This window comes from Scyliorhinus torazame, chromosome 14 (genome assembly GCF_047496885.1).
Source record: "Scyliorhinus torazame isolate Kashiwa2021f chromosome 14, sScyTor2.1, whole genome shotgun sequence".
NCBI classification, from domain to species: Eukaryota; Metazoa; Chordata; class Chondrichthyes; order Carcharhiniformes; family Scyliorhinidae; genus Scyliorhinus; species Scyliorhinus torazame.
The window spans coordinates 171537751-171553549 of NC_092720.1; the positions used below are offsets into that span (position 1 = coordinate 171537751).

Below are 15799 nucleotides of genomic sequence, written 5' to 3' on the forward strand. Positions count from 1 at the left end.
ACATCGTACCCAGTCTGTAATATCTGTTCACTGCACACACTGGAGTCTGGGAATATATCTAACTGTACACCGTACCCAGTCTGTAATATATGTTCACTGTGCACTCTGGAGTCTGGGAATATATCTAACTGTACACCGTGCCCAGTGTGTAATATCTGTTCACTGCACACACTGGAGTCTGTGAATATATCTAACTGTACACCGTACCCAGTCTGTAATATCTGTTCACTGTACACACTGGAGACTGGGAATATATCTAACTGTACACCGTACCCGGTCTGTAATATCTGTTCACTGTACACACTGGAGTCTGGGAATATATCTAACTGTACACCGTACCCAGTCTGTAATATCTGTTCACTGTACACACTGGAGTCTGGGAATATATCTAACTGTACACAGTACCCAGTCTGTAATATCTGTTCACTGTACGCACTGGAGTCTGTGAATATATCTAACTGTACACCGTACCAAGTCTGTAATATCTGTTCACTGCACACACTGGAGTCTGTGAATATATCTAACTGTACACCGTACCCAGTCTGTAATATCTGTTTACTGTACACACTGGAGTCTGGCCATATATCTAACTGTACACCGTACCCAGTCTGTAATATCTGTTCACTGTACACACTGGAGTCTGGGAATATATCTAACTGTACACCGTACCCAGTCTGTAATATCTGTTCACTGTACACACTAGAGTCTGGGAATATATCTAACTGTACACCGTACCCAGTCTGTAATATCTGTTCACTGTACACTCTGGAGTCTGGGAATATATCTAACTGTACACTGTACCCAGTCTGTAATATCTGTTCACTGTACACACTGGAGTCTGGGAATATATCTAATTGTACACCTTACGCAGTCTGTAATATCTGTACACTGTACACACTGGAGTCTGGGAATATATCTAACTGTACACCGTACCCAGTCTGTAATATCTGTTTGCTGTACCCACTGGAGTGTGGGAATATATCTAATTGTACACCGTACCCAGTCTGTAATATCTGTTCACTGTACACACTGGAGTCTGGGAATATATCTAACTGTACACCGTACCCAGTCTGTAATGTCTGTTCTCTGTACCGACTGGAGTCTGGAACTGTTGCTAGCTGTATTGTTCACTGATAATAAAATTATGATATGGAGATGCCGGCGTTGGACTGGGGTGAGCACAGTACGAAGTCTTACAACACCAGGTTAAAGTCCAACAGGTTTGTTTCGATGTCACTAGCTTTCAGAGCGCTGCTCGTTCCTCAGATGAATCAGGATTCACCTGAGGAAGGAGCAGCGCTCCGAAAGCTAGTGACATCGAAACAAACCTGTTGGACTTTAACCCAATAAAATTATGAACAGGACATTGAGTCAAGTTTTGCAGATGCCAAAAATTAAACTGTGTTTTCGCACCTTTCCTTGCCATAAATATTTGACATGATATCTTTTTTTATTTTCCCACAGCTCCAGCCTCACTGACCCTGGATCCAAATACTGCTCATCGTAACCTCATCCTGTCTGAGGACCGGACCAGTGTGAGACTCGGTATTGGGGGATTAAATGTTCCTGATAATCTTCAGAGATTTGACACAGTTCCATGTGTCCTGTCTTCTCAGGGCTTCACATCAGGGAAACACTACTGGGAGGTGCAGGTCGGGGACAAGGTTGACTGGGGCTTGGGTGTGGTGATCGAATCAGCCAATAGGAAGGGATCATTTAAATATGGTTACTGGCAGATCCCGCTGTCAAATGGGACTGAAATTGTAGCTGCCAAAATCCCATCAGTCCCCCTAACCCGGAGTGTAAATCGCAGGAACATTGGAGTTTTCCTGGACTATGAGGGAGGACGGGTCACCTTTTACAATGCTGATGACATGTCCATTCTCCACACTTTAACTGACACCTTTACTGAGAAACTCTTCCCTTTCTTCTCTCCTAGATCATGCGATGTTGGCAAAAATGCTGCTATTAAATTGCGTCAATTTTAACTGTAGACTGATGTGAGAAACTATAAAGGTATGAGGTGTGAGTTGGCTAAAATAGGTTGGGGAAGTTCATTGAAAGGCGTGATGTTGGATAGTATTGGCTAATATTTAAGGAATATTGCAACAGTTATGCATTCTTTTTTGGCTCAAAAACAAAGCAAGAAAAGTGGCCCAACCATAACTTACACCTTATCCTGAATTCTCGTGGGCGATGCACTCCCTCACCGCGTGGGAAGCTGTGCACCAGTTCACCAAATTTTCATGGCCTCTACCTCCTCTCTCTCATTCTTTTCGTAAATCCACAGATACATATAGAGGTACCAAGCTCAGTGATTACACTGAACCAACTCTATTGTTGATCTCCTGTCCTCTTCTCTATTTATGTACACTGAGGCAATGGGGGCCGGTTTAGTTCAGTTGGTTGGACAGCTGGTTCATGATGTAGAGCGAGGCCAACAGTGTGGGTTCAATTCCCATCCCGGCTGAGGTTGTTCATGAAGGCCCTACCTTCTCAATCTTGCACCTCGCCTGAGATGTGGTGACCCTCACATTAAATCACCACCAGTCAGCTCTCCCCGTCAAATGGGAAAGTAACCTCTGGTCAGCTGGGACTATGGTGACTTTATTTATGCTATTTGTATCAATCCTGAGGTTTTACTGCGATCTTCTAATGGTGGTCCTGAACTTGCAGGCTGTAAAATTCTCACTGGAAAGTCACTTCACTTTTAACAATTGGATCTTCCTGACAGACAATCTTAGAATTCTCTACCTGAGAATTTAAAAAAAGGTTGTCCCATCTGCTCCACACATTGACCGCTTGTCTGCCATTTTGCAGATCAAGATTACTTTTTTGATTTGTTATTGTCACATGTATTAGTCTAGTGAAAAGTATTGCTTCTTGCATGCTGTACAAACAATGCATACCGTACATAGGGAAGGAAGGAGAGACTGCAGAATATAATGTTACAGTTATAGCAAGGTGTAGAGGTAGGTCCATTCAAAAGTCTGATGGCAGTAGGGAAGAAGCTGTTCTTGAGTCGGTTGGTACTGACCTCAAACTTTGGTATCTTTTTCCTGATGGAAGAAGGTGGCAGAGAGTATGTCCGGGATGTGTAGGGTCCTTAATTATGCTGGCTGCCTTTCTGAGGCAGCGGGAATTGTAGACAGAGTCGATGGATGGGAGGCGGGTTTGCGTGATGGACTGGGCTACATTCACAACCTTTTGTAGTTTCCGGCGGTCTTGGGCAGAGCAGGCTCCATACCAATCAGATAGAATGCTTTCTATGATGCATCTGTAAAAGTTGGTGAGGGTCGTGGCTGACATGCCAAATTTCCTTAGTCTTCTGAGAAAGTAGAGTTGTTGGTGGGCTTTCTTAACTAAAGTGTCGGCATGAGGGGACCAGGACAGATTGTTGGTGATCTGGACACCTAAGAACTTGAAGCTCTCGGCCCTTTCAGTTAACTTTCAGTGGAACTCCCACCAGGATACAGCCATGAACTCATGATACCCGTGTTTGCGTGGATCTCACCCCCACAACCCAAAGATGTGCAGGGTAGGTGGAGTGGCCATACTAAATTGCCCCTTATTTGGAAAAAATGAATTTGGGTACTCAAATTTTTTTTTCAAAAGATGAATGTACTCCTGAGATATTTATTTCTTTGGCAGTGTCTCCCCATTTTTCTCCCCAAGTCCTTCTTTATCAGAATTAACAAATTAGCATCCTCTTTCATTTGGGAGGGGACTGTAGAATCCAATGAAGAGACACGGTAACGCACAGTAGGATAAAATTAACACAGGTCTATTTAGGTACCCACAACTAACTCCCCTTGCCCTGAAGGGTCACCCTCGCCAACCTGAACCCAGGTCAGGATTTTTACACAGTGAGGGGGAAACCCCATCCCGTTTTACTGGGGGGTTCATACTCACTGGTAGTCACGTGGAACCGGATGGTGACTCCCAGGGGGCGTCACAGGTAAGACCCCTCGGATCTGTAGGGCGTTCCTCCAGAGGGATAGACAGTAGGTTTAGCTTTATCCAGTTTATTATTTTATTAATGGGCAGCTAATAATGAGAAAGTATAGGGGTGGTTCAGCGATCTGGGCTCCATATTGGAGCAATTGGAGGTGAGTCCTTGTGAGGGTTTCAGCCTCGGTGCCTTAGTAACTGCATTGTTGCCATTTTCTCCGGTAATGTTTTCTCGAACCTGGTGGTGGTGTTCACCCTGAGAGTCTGGAAGCATTTCAAACAACATTTTAAACGTAGCTCTTTGTTGGCCCCTATCTGCAGTTTAGATTTGACGATTAAGTCGTGGGAGGGGAAGGGTTTTGGAGAGATTTGTTCGTGGAAGAAAGGTTTACCAGCTTTAAGGAGCTGACGGAAAATGTCAACTCCCTGGTTCCAATCTGTTTAGATATTTTCAGATTCACAATATTTCACGTGAGGCTTTTCCCTCCTTTCCTTTGGCACCCCCTTCCTCCCTATTTTTTTTTTTTAATATATTTTATTGAAAATTTTTCGATCACAATTTTTTCCCTTTACAAATCAAACATAACAGTAAAGAAAATTTAACAATAAACAAATGGCTAATCAACATGGTAATCTAATCGTTTAACATAAACTAAAACTTTCCACCACCCCCCTCCCCCCTGGGTTGCTGCTGCTGGTCATCTGTCTTCCCTCTAACGTTGCCCTAGGTAGTCGAGGAATGGTTGCCACCGCCTGGTGAACCCTTGAGCCGATCCTCTCCGCAAACTTTATCTGCTCCAATTTTATGAACCCCGCCATATCGTTTACCCAGGCCTCCAGTCCGGGGGTTTCGCCTCCTTCCACATGAGTAGGATCCTGCGCCGGGCTACTAGGGACGCAAAGGCCACAACGTCGGCCTCTTCCGCCTCCTGCACTCCCGGCTCATCCGCAACTCCAAATAAAGCTAGCCCCCAGCCTGGTTTGACCCGGGCCTTCACCACCTTGGAAATCACTCCCGTCACTCCCTTCCAATACCCCACCAGTGCCGGGCACGACCAAAACATATGTACATGGTTTGCCGGGCTTCCGCCGCACTTCCCACACTTGTCCTCCACTCCGAAGAACCTGCTCAATCTTTCTCCCGTTATGTGTGCTCTATGTAGCACCTTGAATTGAATCAGGCTAAGCCTGGCGCACGAGGAAGAGGAATTTACCCTGCTTAGGGCATCAGCCCACATACCCTCCTCTATCTCCTCCCCTAGCTCTTCTTCCCACTTTCCTTTTAATTCGCCCACCAACTCCTCCCCCTCTTCCCTCATCTCTCGGTATATCTCTGACACCTTGCCCTCTCCGACCCACACCCCCGAAAGCACTCTGTCCTGAATCCCCCGTACCGGGAGCAGTGGAAATTCCCTCACCTGTTGTCTTGTGAACACCCTCACCTGCATATATCTAAGGAAGTTTCCCCGGGGCAACTTATACTTTTCTTCCAATGCTCCCAAGCTCGCAAACGTCCCATCTATAAATAAATCTCCCACCCTCCTAATTCCCGACTGGTGCCAGCTCTGAAATCCTCCATCCATTCTTCCTGGGGCAAACCTATGGTTGTTCCTGATTGGGGACCCCACCAGGGCTCCCCGCACACCCCTCTGTCGCCTCCATTGTCCCCAAATATTCAATGTTGCCGCCACCACCGGGTTCGTGGTAAACTTTTTTGGTGAGAGCGGTAGCGCGCCGTCACCAGCGCCTCTAAGCTCGTCCCTTTACAGGACTTTCTCTCCAGTCTTTTCCATGCCGCTCCCTCTCCCTCCATCATCCATTTACGAATCATCGCCACATTGGCGGCCCAATAGTAGTCGCCCAAATTCGGTAGCGCCAATCCTCCTCTGTCCCTGCTACGTTGTAAGAACCCCCTCCTTACCCTCGGGACTTTCCCTGCCCACACGAAGCTCGTGATGCTCCTGTCTATTTTTTTAAAAAAGGTCTTAGTGATTAGTATAGGGAGACATTGAAATACAAATAAGAACCTCGGGAGGACCATCATCTTAATTGCCTGCACTCTGCCCGCCAACGACAGAGGCTGCATGTCCCACCTCTTGAAGTCCTCCTCCATTTGTTCTACCAATCATGTCAGATTAAGTCTGTGTAAGGTTCCCCAGCTCCTAGCGATCTGAATCCCCAGGTATCGGAAGTTTCTTTCCACTTTCCTTAGAGGCAGGCCTTCTATCTCTCTACTCTGGTCCCCTGGGTGTATCACGAATAGTTCACTCTTCCCCATGTTAAGCCTATATCCGGAGAAATCTCCGAACTCCCTCAATATCTGCATGACTTCTATCATCCCCCCCCCGCTGGGTCCGACACATACAACAGTAGGTCATCCGCGGATAGCGAGACTCGGTGTTTTTCTCCCCCTCTAATCACCCCTCTCCATTTCCTGGAGTCTCTCAACGCCATGGCCAGAGGTTCAATTGCCAACGCGAACAACAGTGGAGATAGCGGGCATCCCTGTCTTGTTCCCCTATCTAGTCGGAAATACTCCGATCTTTGCCGACCCGTGACTACACTTGCCGTTGGGGCCCCATAAAGAAGTTTGACCCAGCTAATAAACCCGTTCCCGAACCCAAACCTCCTTAACACCTCCCATAAGTACTCCCACTCCACCCTATCAAATGCCTTCTCTGCATCCATTGCCGCCACTATCTCTGCCTCCCCCTCCACTGGGGGCATCATTATCACCCCTAATAGTCGTCGCACGTTGACATTCAGTTGTCTCCCCTTTACGAACCCTGTCCCCTGTCTGGTCTTCGTGCACCACCCCCGGGACACAGTCCTCTATCCTCGATGCCAGTACCTTTGCCAGCAATTTGGCGTCCACATTCAATCATGAAATAGGTCTATAGGACCCGCACTGCAACGGATCTTTATCCCTCTTCAGAATTAGCGATATCGTCGCCTCCGACATTGTCGGGGGTAAAGTCCCTCCTTCCCTGGCCTCATTGAACGTCCTCACCAACAACGGGGCCAACAAGTCCACGTATTTTCTATAAAATTCCACCGGGAACCCGTCTGGTCCCGGAGCCTTCCCTGCTTGCATGTTCCCCAGCCCCTTAATAACCTCGTCCACCCCAATCGGTGCCCCCAGGCCTTCCACCTCCTGCTCCTCCACCCTCGGGAACCTCAATTGATCCAGGAACTGCCGCATCCCCTCCTCTCCCTCTGGGGGTTGGGACCTATACAGTCCCTCATAAAAGGTCTTGAACACCTCGTTTATCTTCCCTGCTCTTCGCACCGTGGCTCCCTTTTCGTCTCCAATTCCCCCTATCTCCCTCGCCGCTGTCCTCTTTCGCAACTGATGAGCCAGCAGGCGACTAGCCTTTTCCCCATATTCATACCTCCTCCCCTGTGCCTTCCTCCACAGCACCTCCGCCTTTCTGGTGGTCAAGAGGTCAAACTCCGTCTGGAGTCGCCTCCTCTCCCTGTACAGTTCCTCCTCCGGGGTCTCTGCAAATTCCCTGTCCACCCTTAAAATCTCCCCTAGTAATCTTTCCCTTTCCTTGGCCTCTGTTTTCCTTTTGTGGGCCCCAATGGAGATCAGCTCTCCTCTGACCACCGCTTTTAGTGCTTCCCATACCACTCCCACACGGACCTCCCCGTCGTCATTGGCCTCCAGATACCTCTCAATACACCCCTGCACTCTTCCACACACTCTCTCGTCCGCCATCAATCCCACATCTAATCGCCAGCGTGCTCTCTGCTCCCTTTCCTCTCCTAGTTCCAGGTCCACCCAGTGTGGGGCATGGTCCGAAACCGCTATGGCTGAATACTCAGCTTCTTCCACCCTTGAGATCAACGACCTTCCCAGAACATAAAAATCTATCCGGGAGTACACTTTATGGACATGGGAGAAGAAGGAGAACTCCCTGGCCCTCGGTCTAAGAAATCGCCATGGATCCACTGCCCCCATTTGGTCCATAAACCCCTTGAGCACCTTGGCCGCTGCCGGCCTTCTTCCGGTCTTTGATCTGGATCTATCTAACCCTGGGTCCAGCACGGTATTGAAGTCCCCTCCCAATATCAAGTTTCCTACCTCCAGGTCCGGTATACGACCCAACATCCGTCTCATAAATCCCGCATCGTCCCAATTCGGGGCATATACATTAACCAACACTACCTCCATTCCCTCCAGCCTGCCACTCACCATTACAGATCTACCTCCGCTATCTGCTACGATGTTCTTTGCTTCAAATGCTACCCGTTTCCCCACCAATATGGCCACCCCTCTATTCTTTGCATCTAGTCCTGAGTGGAACACCTGTCCCACCCATCCTTTCCTTAACCTAACTTGGTCCGCCACCTTCAGGTGCATCTCTTGGAGCATAGCCACGTCTGCCCTTAGTCCTTTCAAGTGCGCGAGCACTCGGGCCCTTTTAATCGGTCCATTCAGACCTCTCACGTTCCACGTGATCAGCCTCACTAGGGGGCTACCTGCCCCCCTCCCGTGTCGACTAGCCATCACCTTCTCTAGGCCAGTCCCATATCCCGCCTCCGCGCTCCCACTCGCTCCCCAGGCGTCGCATTCCATCCCCGTCCACCCACTCTTTAGCCATTTCCTTTTTTGATTTCCGCAGCAGCAACCCAGTTGTCCCCCCCCCCCGCCCCCCCCCCCCCCCACTAGATCCCTTTCTAGCGTGATTGCTCCCCCCCCATATTACTTCCGCAAGTCAGCTGACTTCAACTGACCCCGTCTACTCCTGCTCACTCCTTGACCCCCCCGTGTGGGGAACTCCCATCCGCCTTGTGCCTGTCTTCCCGCCATAATCTTTCTGGTGCGGGAACATCCCTTTATCTGACATGCCTCTTGTGGCCCAGCTCCCTTTCCTCTCCCCCTCCCATTCCTCATTCTCCGCCTATGTCCCTTCTTTCCCCCCTCCCCATCCCAATTTACTTCTCTATTTACATCAACCGTAACAATAACAATAACATTCCCTACAGCCTCAGTCCCTCAGTTCCGATCCAATTTCTCCTCTTTAATAAAGGTCCATGCTTCTTCCGCCGTATCGAAATAATGGTGTCTCTCCTGGTACGTAACCCATAGCCGTGCCGGCTGCAGCATCCCGAACTTCACCTTCTTTTTGTGTAACACCTCCTTGGCTCGGTTAAAACTCGCCCTCCTTCTCGCCACCTCCGCACTCCAATCCTGGTACACCCGTACCACCGCATTCTCCCATCTGCTACTCCGCACCTTTTTAGCCCATCTCAGGACCTCTTCTCTATCTTTAAAGCGGTGAAATCGTACGATTGTCGCCCTGGGTGGTTCTCCCGCTTTTGGTCTTCTCGCCGGGATCCGATGTGCCCACTCCACCTCCAAGGGGCCCGTAGGGGCCTCAGCTCCCATCAATGAGCTTAGCATCGTACTTACATAAGCTCCACAGTCCGCTCCTTCCACTCCCTCAGGGAGACCCAGTATCCGAAGGTTCTTCCTTCGCACTCTGTTTTCTAGGGCCTCAATCCTTTCAATGCACTTTTTATGGAGTGCCTCGTGCGTCTGTGTTTTGACCGCCAGGCCCAGGATCTCGCCCTCATTATCCGTCACCTTCTGCTCCACCACGCGGAGCTCTGTCTCCTGGGTCCTTTGTGCCTCCTTGAGCCCCTCAATTGCCTGTAGCATCGGGGTCAGCACCTCCCTCTTTAGTATCTCCACACACCGTCTCAGGAATTCGTCTTGCTCGGGCCCCCATGTCGCCTGGGCTTTCTCATCCGCCAACTTGTGTCTTCTCCCTTTCTGTCCCTTTCGTCGAAGATTCCTCGCGCTGCAGCCGCCGCCGACGATATTTTCCTCTTTCGTTGGGGGGGGGGGGGGGGCTCCCTATTCACTCACCCCACACCGGGTTTCGTCGCCCAAAAATTTCCCGTTGGGGCTCTTAAAAGAGCCCGAAGGTCCGTTGGAGCTGGAGCCGCCGAAACATGCGGCCTAGCTGGTCATCGCCGCAACCGGAAGTCCCTTCCTCCCTGTTGAACAGAATCTTGCCTTTGACCAGGTCTGGTGAGGAGAGCATAGAACATAGAACGATACAGCGCAGTACAGGCCCTTCGGCCCACGATGTTGCACCGAAACAAAAGCCATCTAACCTACACTATGCCATTATCATCCATATGTTTATCCAATAAACTTTTAAATGCCCTCAATGTTGGCGAGTTCACTACTGTTGCAGGTAGGGCATTCCACGGCCTCACTACTCTTTGCGTAAAGAACCTGCCTCTGACCTCTGACCTATATCTATTACCCCTCAGTTTAAAGCTATGTCCCCTCGTGCCAGCCATTTCCATCCGCGGGAGAAGGCTCTCACTGTCCACCCTATCTAACCCCCTGATCATTTTGTATGCCTCTATTAAGTCTCCTCTTAACCTTCTTCTCTCCAACGAAAACAACCTCAAGTCCATCAGCCTTTCCTCATAAGATTTTCCCTCCCTACCAGGCAACATCCTGGTAAATCTCAGGTAGTTACAGCCAGATCCTGTCAGCGGAGTCCGCTCTGTTGGATGGGGTCCAGGAGAAATGGGAGGGTGAATTGGATCCTATTCTGGATGAGGTGTGGAGCAAGGCTCTTTGAGGGTCAACTCCACATCCTCTCGCATTCGACAGTCTGACCCAGTTCAAGGTGGTGCACAAGACTCATTTCACCAAGGTGAGGATGAGCATTTTTTTCTCTGGGGCGGAGGACAGGTGTGAGTGTTGTTCTCGGGGGCCGGTTAATTACATGCATATATTCTGGTCTTGTCTCAAGTCGGTGAGCTTCTGGCTCTCTTCAGCACCATGTCAGAAATTCTTCATGTTGACCTGGAGCCATGTCCGTTGGTGGCCATTTTCAGGGTGTCCGGCTCGCCAGTGCTGCAGATGGGGGTGATGGTGAATATCCTCGCCTTTGCCTCATTACAGCCCGGAGACGAGTTCTGGTTGGGTGGAGATCCTCGCTCCGCCAGTGCCTCAGCTTGGTTGGGTGACCTCCTGTCATTCTTGCATTTGGAAGGTCAAGTGCACCATTAGAGGGTCGGTAGAGGGTTCCACCTAAGATGGCACCTATTAATTTCCTTTTTGAAAGAGATAGTCACCATCAGTTGTTACCGGGTTTGGTTGGGGGGTTAAGTTGATGTAGGTTCTTGATTGGTTATTGTGTTCTTCTTGCATTGTAACTTTTATTAACTCTTTCATATTATTGTGTTTATAGTGAAAAATCTTTAATAAAAATATTTTAAAAAAAAATCAAAGTGAGCACCAATAACCTGCACCACGGAGCCAAGAACATCGTCTCGAACATAATTCGCAAGAGCTTTTCTGAATGGAGGGGTGTGACTAGTGGTGTTCTAGGGATCAGTGCTGGGACCTCTGCTGTTTGTCGTATATATAAATGATTTGGAGGAAAATGTAACTGGTTTGATTAGTAAATTTGCAGACAACACAAAGGTTGGTAGAGTTGTGGGTTAGTGTTGAGGACTGCCAGAGGATGCAAGGTTGGTAGAATTGTGGGTTAGTGTTGAGGACTGCCAGAGGATGCAACAGGATATAGATCAGTTGAAGAATTGCGCGGAGAGATGGCAGATGGAGTTTAATCCCGACAAGTGTGAGGTAATACGTTTTGGAAGGTCTAACATAGATTTGAATTATACAGTAAATGGCAGAACCTTTTAAGAGTATTGGCAGGCAGAGAGATCTGGGCAAAAGTGTCCACAGATCACTGGAAGTGGCAACGCAGGTGCATAAGTTAGTCAAGAAGGCATACGGCATGCTTGCCTTCATCGGTCGAGGCATTGAGTATAAAATTAGCAAGCCATGCTGCAGTTGTACAGAACCTTAGTTGGGCCACACTTGGAATATTTTGTACAATTCTGTTGCCACACAACCAGAAGGATGTGATGTTTTGGAAAGGGTAGAGAAGAGGTTTACCAAGATGTTGTCTGGTCTAGATAGTTTTAGCTATGAAGAGAGGTTGGATAAACTCGGATCGTTTTCACTGGAATGACAAAGGTTGAGAGGCGACCTAATAGAGGTTTGCAAAATTATGAGGAGCAGAAAAAGAGTGGATAGTCAGAAGCTTTTTCCCAGGGTGGAAAAGTCAATTACTAGGGTACATAGATTTAAGGTGCGAGGGGGAAAGTTCAGAGGAGATGTGCGAGGGAAATTTGTTACACAGAGGGTAGTGGGTTCCTGGAACTCGCTGCAGCGGGAGGTGGTGGAAGCAGGTCCGATAGTGACAATTAAGGAGCATCTTGACAAATCTATGAATAGGATCGCAATAGAGGGATGTGGACCCCGGAAGTGTAGAATTTAGTTTTAGGTTAGAGGGGCAACTTGGAGGGTATGTTCCTGTGCCGTACGGTTCTTTGTTCTTTTTTTAATGTCTCGTTGCCGAGAGCACCGCTGAGGCATTGTGGTTCAACAGCAAACCCACCATTGCAAGCTGGACCCCACCCTAACCACCTCTGGCTGCCTCAATGAGACGAGGATTCTGTTTTTACTTATCTGGGCTCCTCATCGTCAAAATCCAGCCAGAATTTTCCAGGGACATATTACAAGAATAATATCCCAAAAATAAGTAAGTAAGGGATGTGCATCAGGATAGAAAAAGGATGCAAAGACAATGAAGCCATATCATGCGAAAGTACAGCTGCTCCCGTGTTCACATCTCACGACCCCTAAAATCCTACTATTTACAAAAGGGTGGATGTAGAAAACAGGGAATTATAGACCAGTTAGCGTAACATCAATGGTCGGGGAAATGCTAGTGTCTATGAAAAAAAATGTGATAACTTGAAAAATATCAATGGCACTAGATGACGTGTAGACAAAGGGACATATTTCTAAGTGTAATTTCGGCCGCTTTTGGCGGCGTGTTTCATAACAGCCACCTTGTGAGATGGTGGCCAGTACTTAACGGTACTTAGTGTCAAAAATGAGTCCCCATGAGATTGTCGCCATTACTGACTCCTTCCCGGTCTGATACATCAGACTTGCACCTCAGCATCTTGCAACTAACAAGGCGGAGTTGCTTTTAAACGCTCCCTCACCACTTGCTCCCAGTCAACACACAAGCATGGCAGTGTGCAGACCTGCTCCTCACTTTGGGGATGCCGACCTGGCCAGCCTTCTCGACGCCATCGGTGAGAGACGGGCCACCATGTTCCCCCAAAAGAGTTGGAGGATCAGCAGCAGGGTCAGCAATGCCGCCTGGGGGGCAGTGGCAGCAGTTGTCAGTGTGGGCAACATGACAAGGAGGACCGGCGTACAATGTTGGAAGAAGACGAATGACCTCATTCGAGCTGTAAGGGTAAATTACCATCTCCCTCCTGGCATTAGCTCTGCCTGACACGCCTCAAATTCTCAAATCCCATTGCATCCACAATTCACTGGCCGACAGCTCTCACCCTCCCCGCATCCAATTTTCGTGCTTGTTCCTCAGCATCCCTTGGCACCCACTAGCATAACCCCATCATGTCCAGGTACGGTGCCCACACATGCCACCTGCTATAGACCCCCCTAACCCATCCAAGTTTGCGGCTCACATGCCCTGCCTTTGTCCCTGCAGGAGAAGATAGCCCATCATAGGCAGGAAAGGGCCAAGACAGAGGACAGGATGCCAGAGATTCGAGTCCTCAGCCCCTATGAGGAACGGGCCCTGTAAATTGTGGGGTTGCCTGAGGAGAGAGCAGTCACCGCCAGCAAGGTTTGCCTGCGCTACAGGGGTGAGGATCCAATGCCCCTTCACCCAGGCGACCTGTCTCAAGTGAATAGTTCCTGTTAGAGAAAATGACCCTTCCCTCTCACTGACCACATGCCCATTGTCTCACAGGATCTCCATCTGATCAGGCCAGGCCAGGTCACGTGGTGTCGTTCCCCCCCATCACCCAAGAGGTCACTACTCCGAGGAGACGACCATCAAGGCGTCACAGCTATCAACTGAAAGATATAGGCGAGGTTTTAAATGAGTATTTTGCATCTGTGTTCGCTGTGAAGAAGGATGATGTAGGTATAAAAATCAGGGAAATCCCATTGATAAGTGGCGGGAGTAGAGAATCCTGCCGCCAGCGGATGGCGCACGGTTGGGGTACCGGAGAATCCAGCCCAATATTTCCACGTTTGCTGACAACATAAAACTTGGTGGGAAGGTGAGTGGTGAGGAGAATGTTAAGAATCTTGGAGGTGATTTTGACAAGTTGAGTGAAAATACATGGCAGATGCAGTATAATCTGGATAAATGTGAAGTTATCCACTTCGGTAGGAAAAAAAGAATGACGGAGTATTATTTAAATGGGGACAGATTTGGGAACGTTTTTTAAAAATATTTTTTATTCTTTATTCACTTTTTCTTCAAACTTTACACCCACCAACAAACAATCAACGGTAACAAATACAATGTCAATCTCCTCATCAACAACAACAATCACATCCTCCCAACAACCCCCAAACAACAGGCCACATGTCAACACAAACATCAAATAAAAAAGCAATCAGGAATCACCCATAGTCACCAGCAATATACACAGTCACCCCCAAACCCCCCCTTCCCTAATGTTCGATGTCATCCAATTCTTGAAAGTGCATAACGAATAATGCTCATGAATTGTAGAACCTCTCCATCCTTCCCCTCAGTTTCAACTTAACCTTCTCAAGAGTTAAGAATTCCAGCAGGTGTCCCCCCACCACACCAGGGTTGATCTCCATCCCAACAGGATCCACCTTCGGACGATCAACGAGGCGAAGGCTACAACATCTGCCTCTGCACCCGTTTCCAACCCTGGCTGGTCCGACACCCCGAATATGGCCTCCAAGGGGCCTGGGTCCAGTTTCACGTGCACCACCTTAGAGATTAACCTAAAAGCCACCTTCCAGTAATCCTCCAGACAGCTTTTGACAGGACCAAAACATATGAACGTGGTTTGCGCCCCCCCCCCCCCTCCCGTAATGCTCACACACATCTTCTACCCCCTCAAAGAGCCAGCTCACCCTCGCCCTTGTGATGTGCGCTCTGTATACCACCTTCAGCTGTATCAGCCCCAACCTCGCGCACGAGGTGCAGGCGTTCACTCGCACCTCACACCAAAATACCTCCTTCATACCCTCTCCCAACTCTTTCTCCAGCTTTGCTTTGATTCCTTCCAGCGGTGCCTTTTCCTCTTCCAAAATATTCCCGTAAACCGCCAACACTACCCCCTTCCCCAGTCCCCCTGTCGTCAGCACCTCCTCCAGCAATGTGGAGGCCGGCTCCACCGGGAAGCTCTGTATCTCCTTTCTGGCAAAATCTCGAACCTGCAAGTATCTAAACATTTCCCCCCTCTCCAGCCTATACTTCGCTCCCAGCTCCTTCAATCCTGCAAACCGACCGCCTAGAAACAAGTCCTTTAGTGCCCTAACTCCCTTCTCCTCCCATCTCCGAAAATTCCCATCCCACTTCCCTGGCTCAAATCTGTGATTCCCCCGAATCGGCATTTCCCTTGAACCTACCCCCAACCTGAAGTGCTGGCGAAACTGCCCAGATTTGGAAATGTTGACATACAAAGTGACCTGCGTATCCTCGTACACCAGGCACTGGAAAAAGTGTGTAACCACGGCAAGCAGCTGAGAATGCAAATAGTATTTTGGTTTTCATTGCTTGAGGACTTGAATCCAGGAGCAAGAATGTCTTACTACAGGTATGCCTTGTGTATTGTGTACAGTTTTGATCTACTTATCTAAGAAATTATATACTTGCCATAGAGGGAATGCATCAAAGGTTCACCAGATTGATTCCTGGGATGGCAGAATTGTCATATGGGGAGAGATTGGGTCAACTACACCTGTATTCACTAGAATTCA

At 48.7% G+C, this 15799-nt stretch overlaps 1 protein-coding gene across 1 annotated transcript in view; it reads left to right on the forward strand.

The window, feature by feature from the left end:
* Positions 1-8590, forward strand: part of LOC140390215 (zinc-binding protein A33-like) — a 45817-nt gene extending 37227 nt beyond the window's left edge. The window contains exon 6 of the mRNA XM_072475185.1: positions 1465-8590. Coding sequence (XP_072331286.1) covers positions 1465-1988 — 524 coding nt within the window. The 3' untranslated portion in view covers positions 1989-8590. The remainder of the gene's footprint in view (positions 1-1464) is intronic.
* The last annotated feature ends 7209 nt before the right edge of the window (positions 8591-15799 follow it).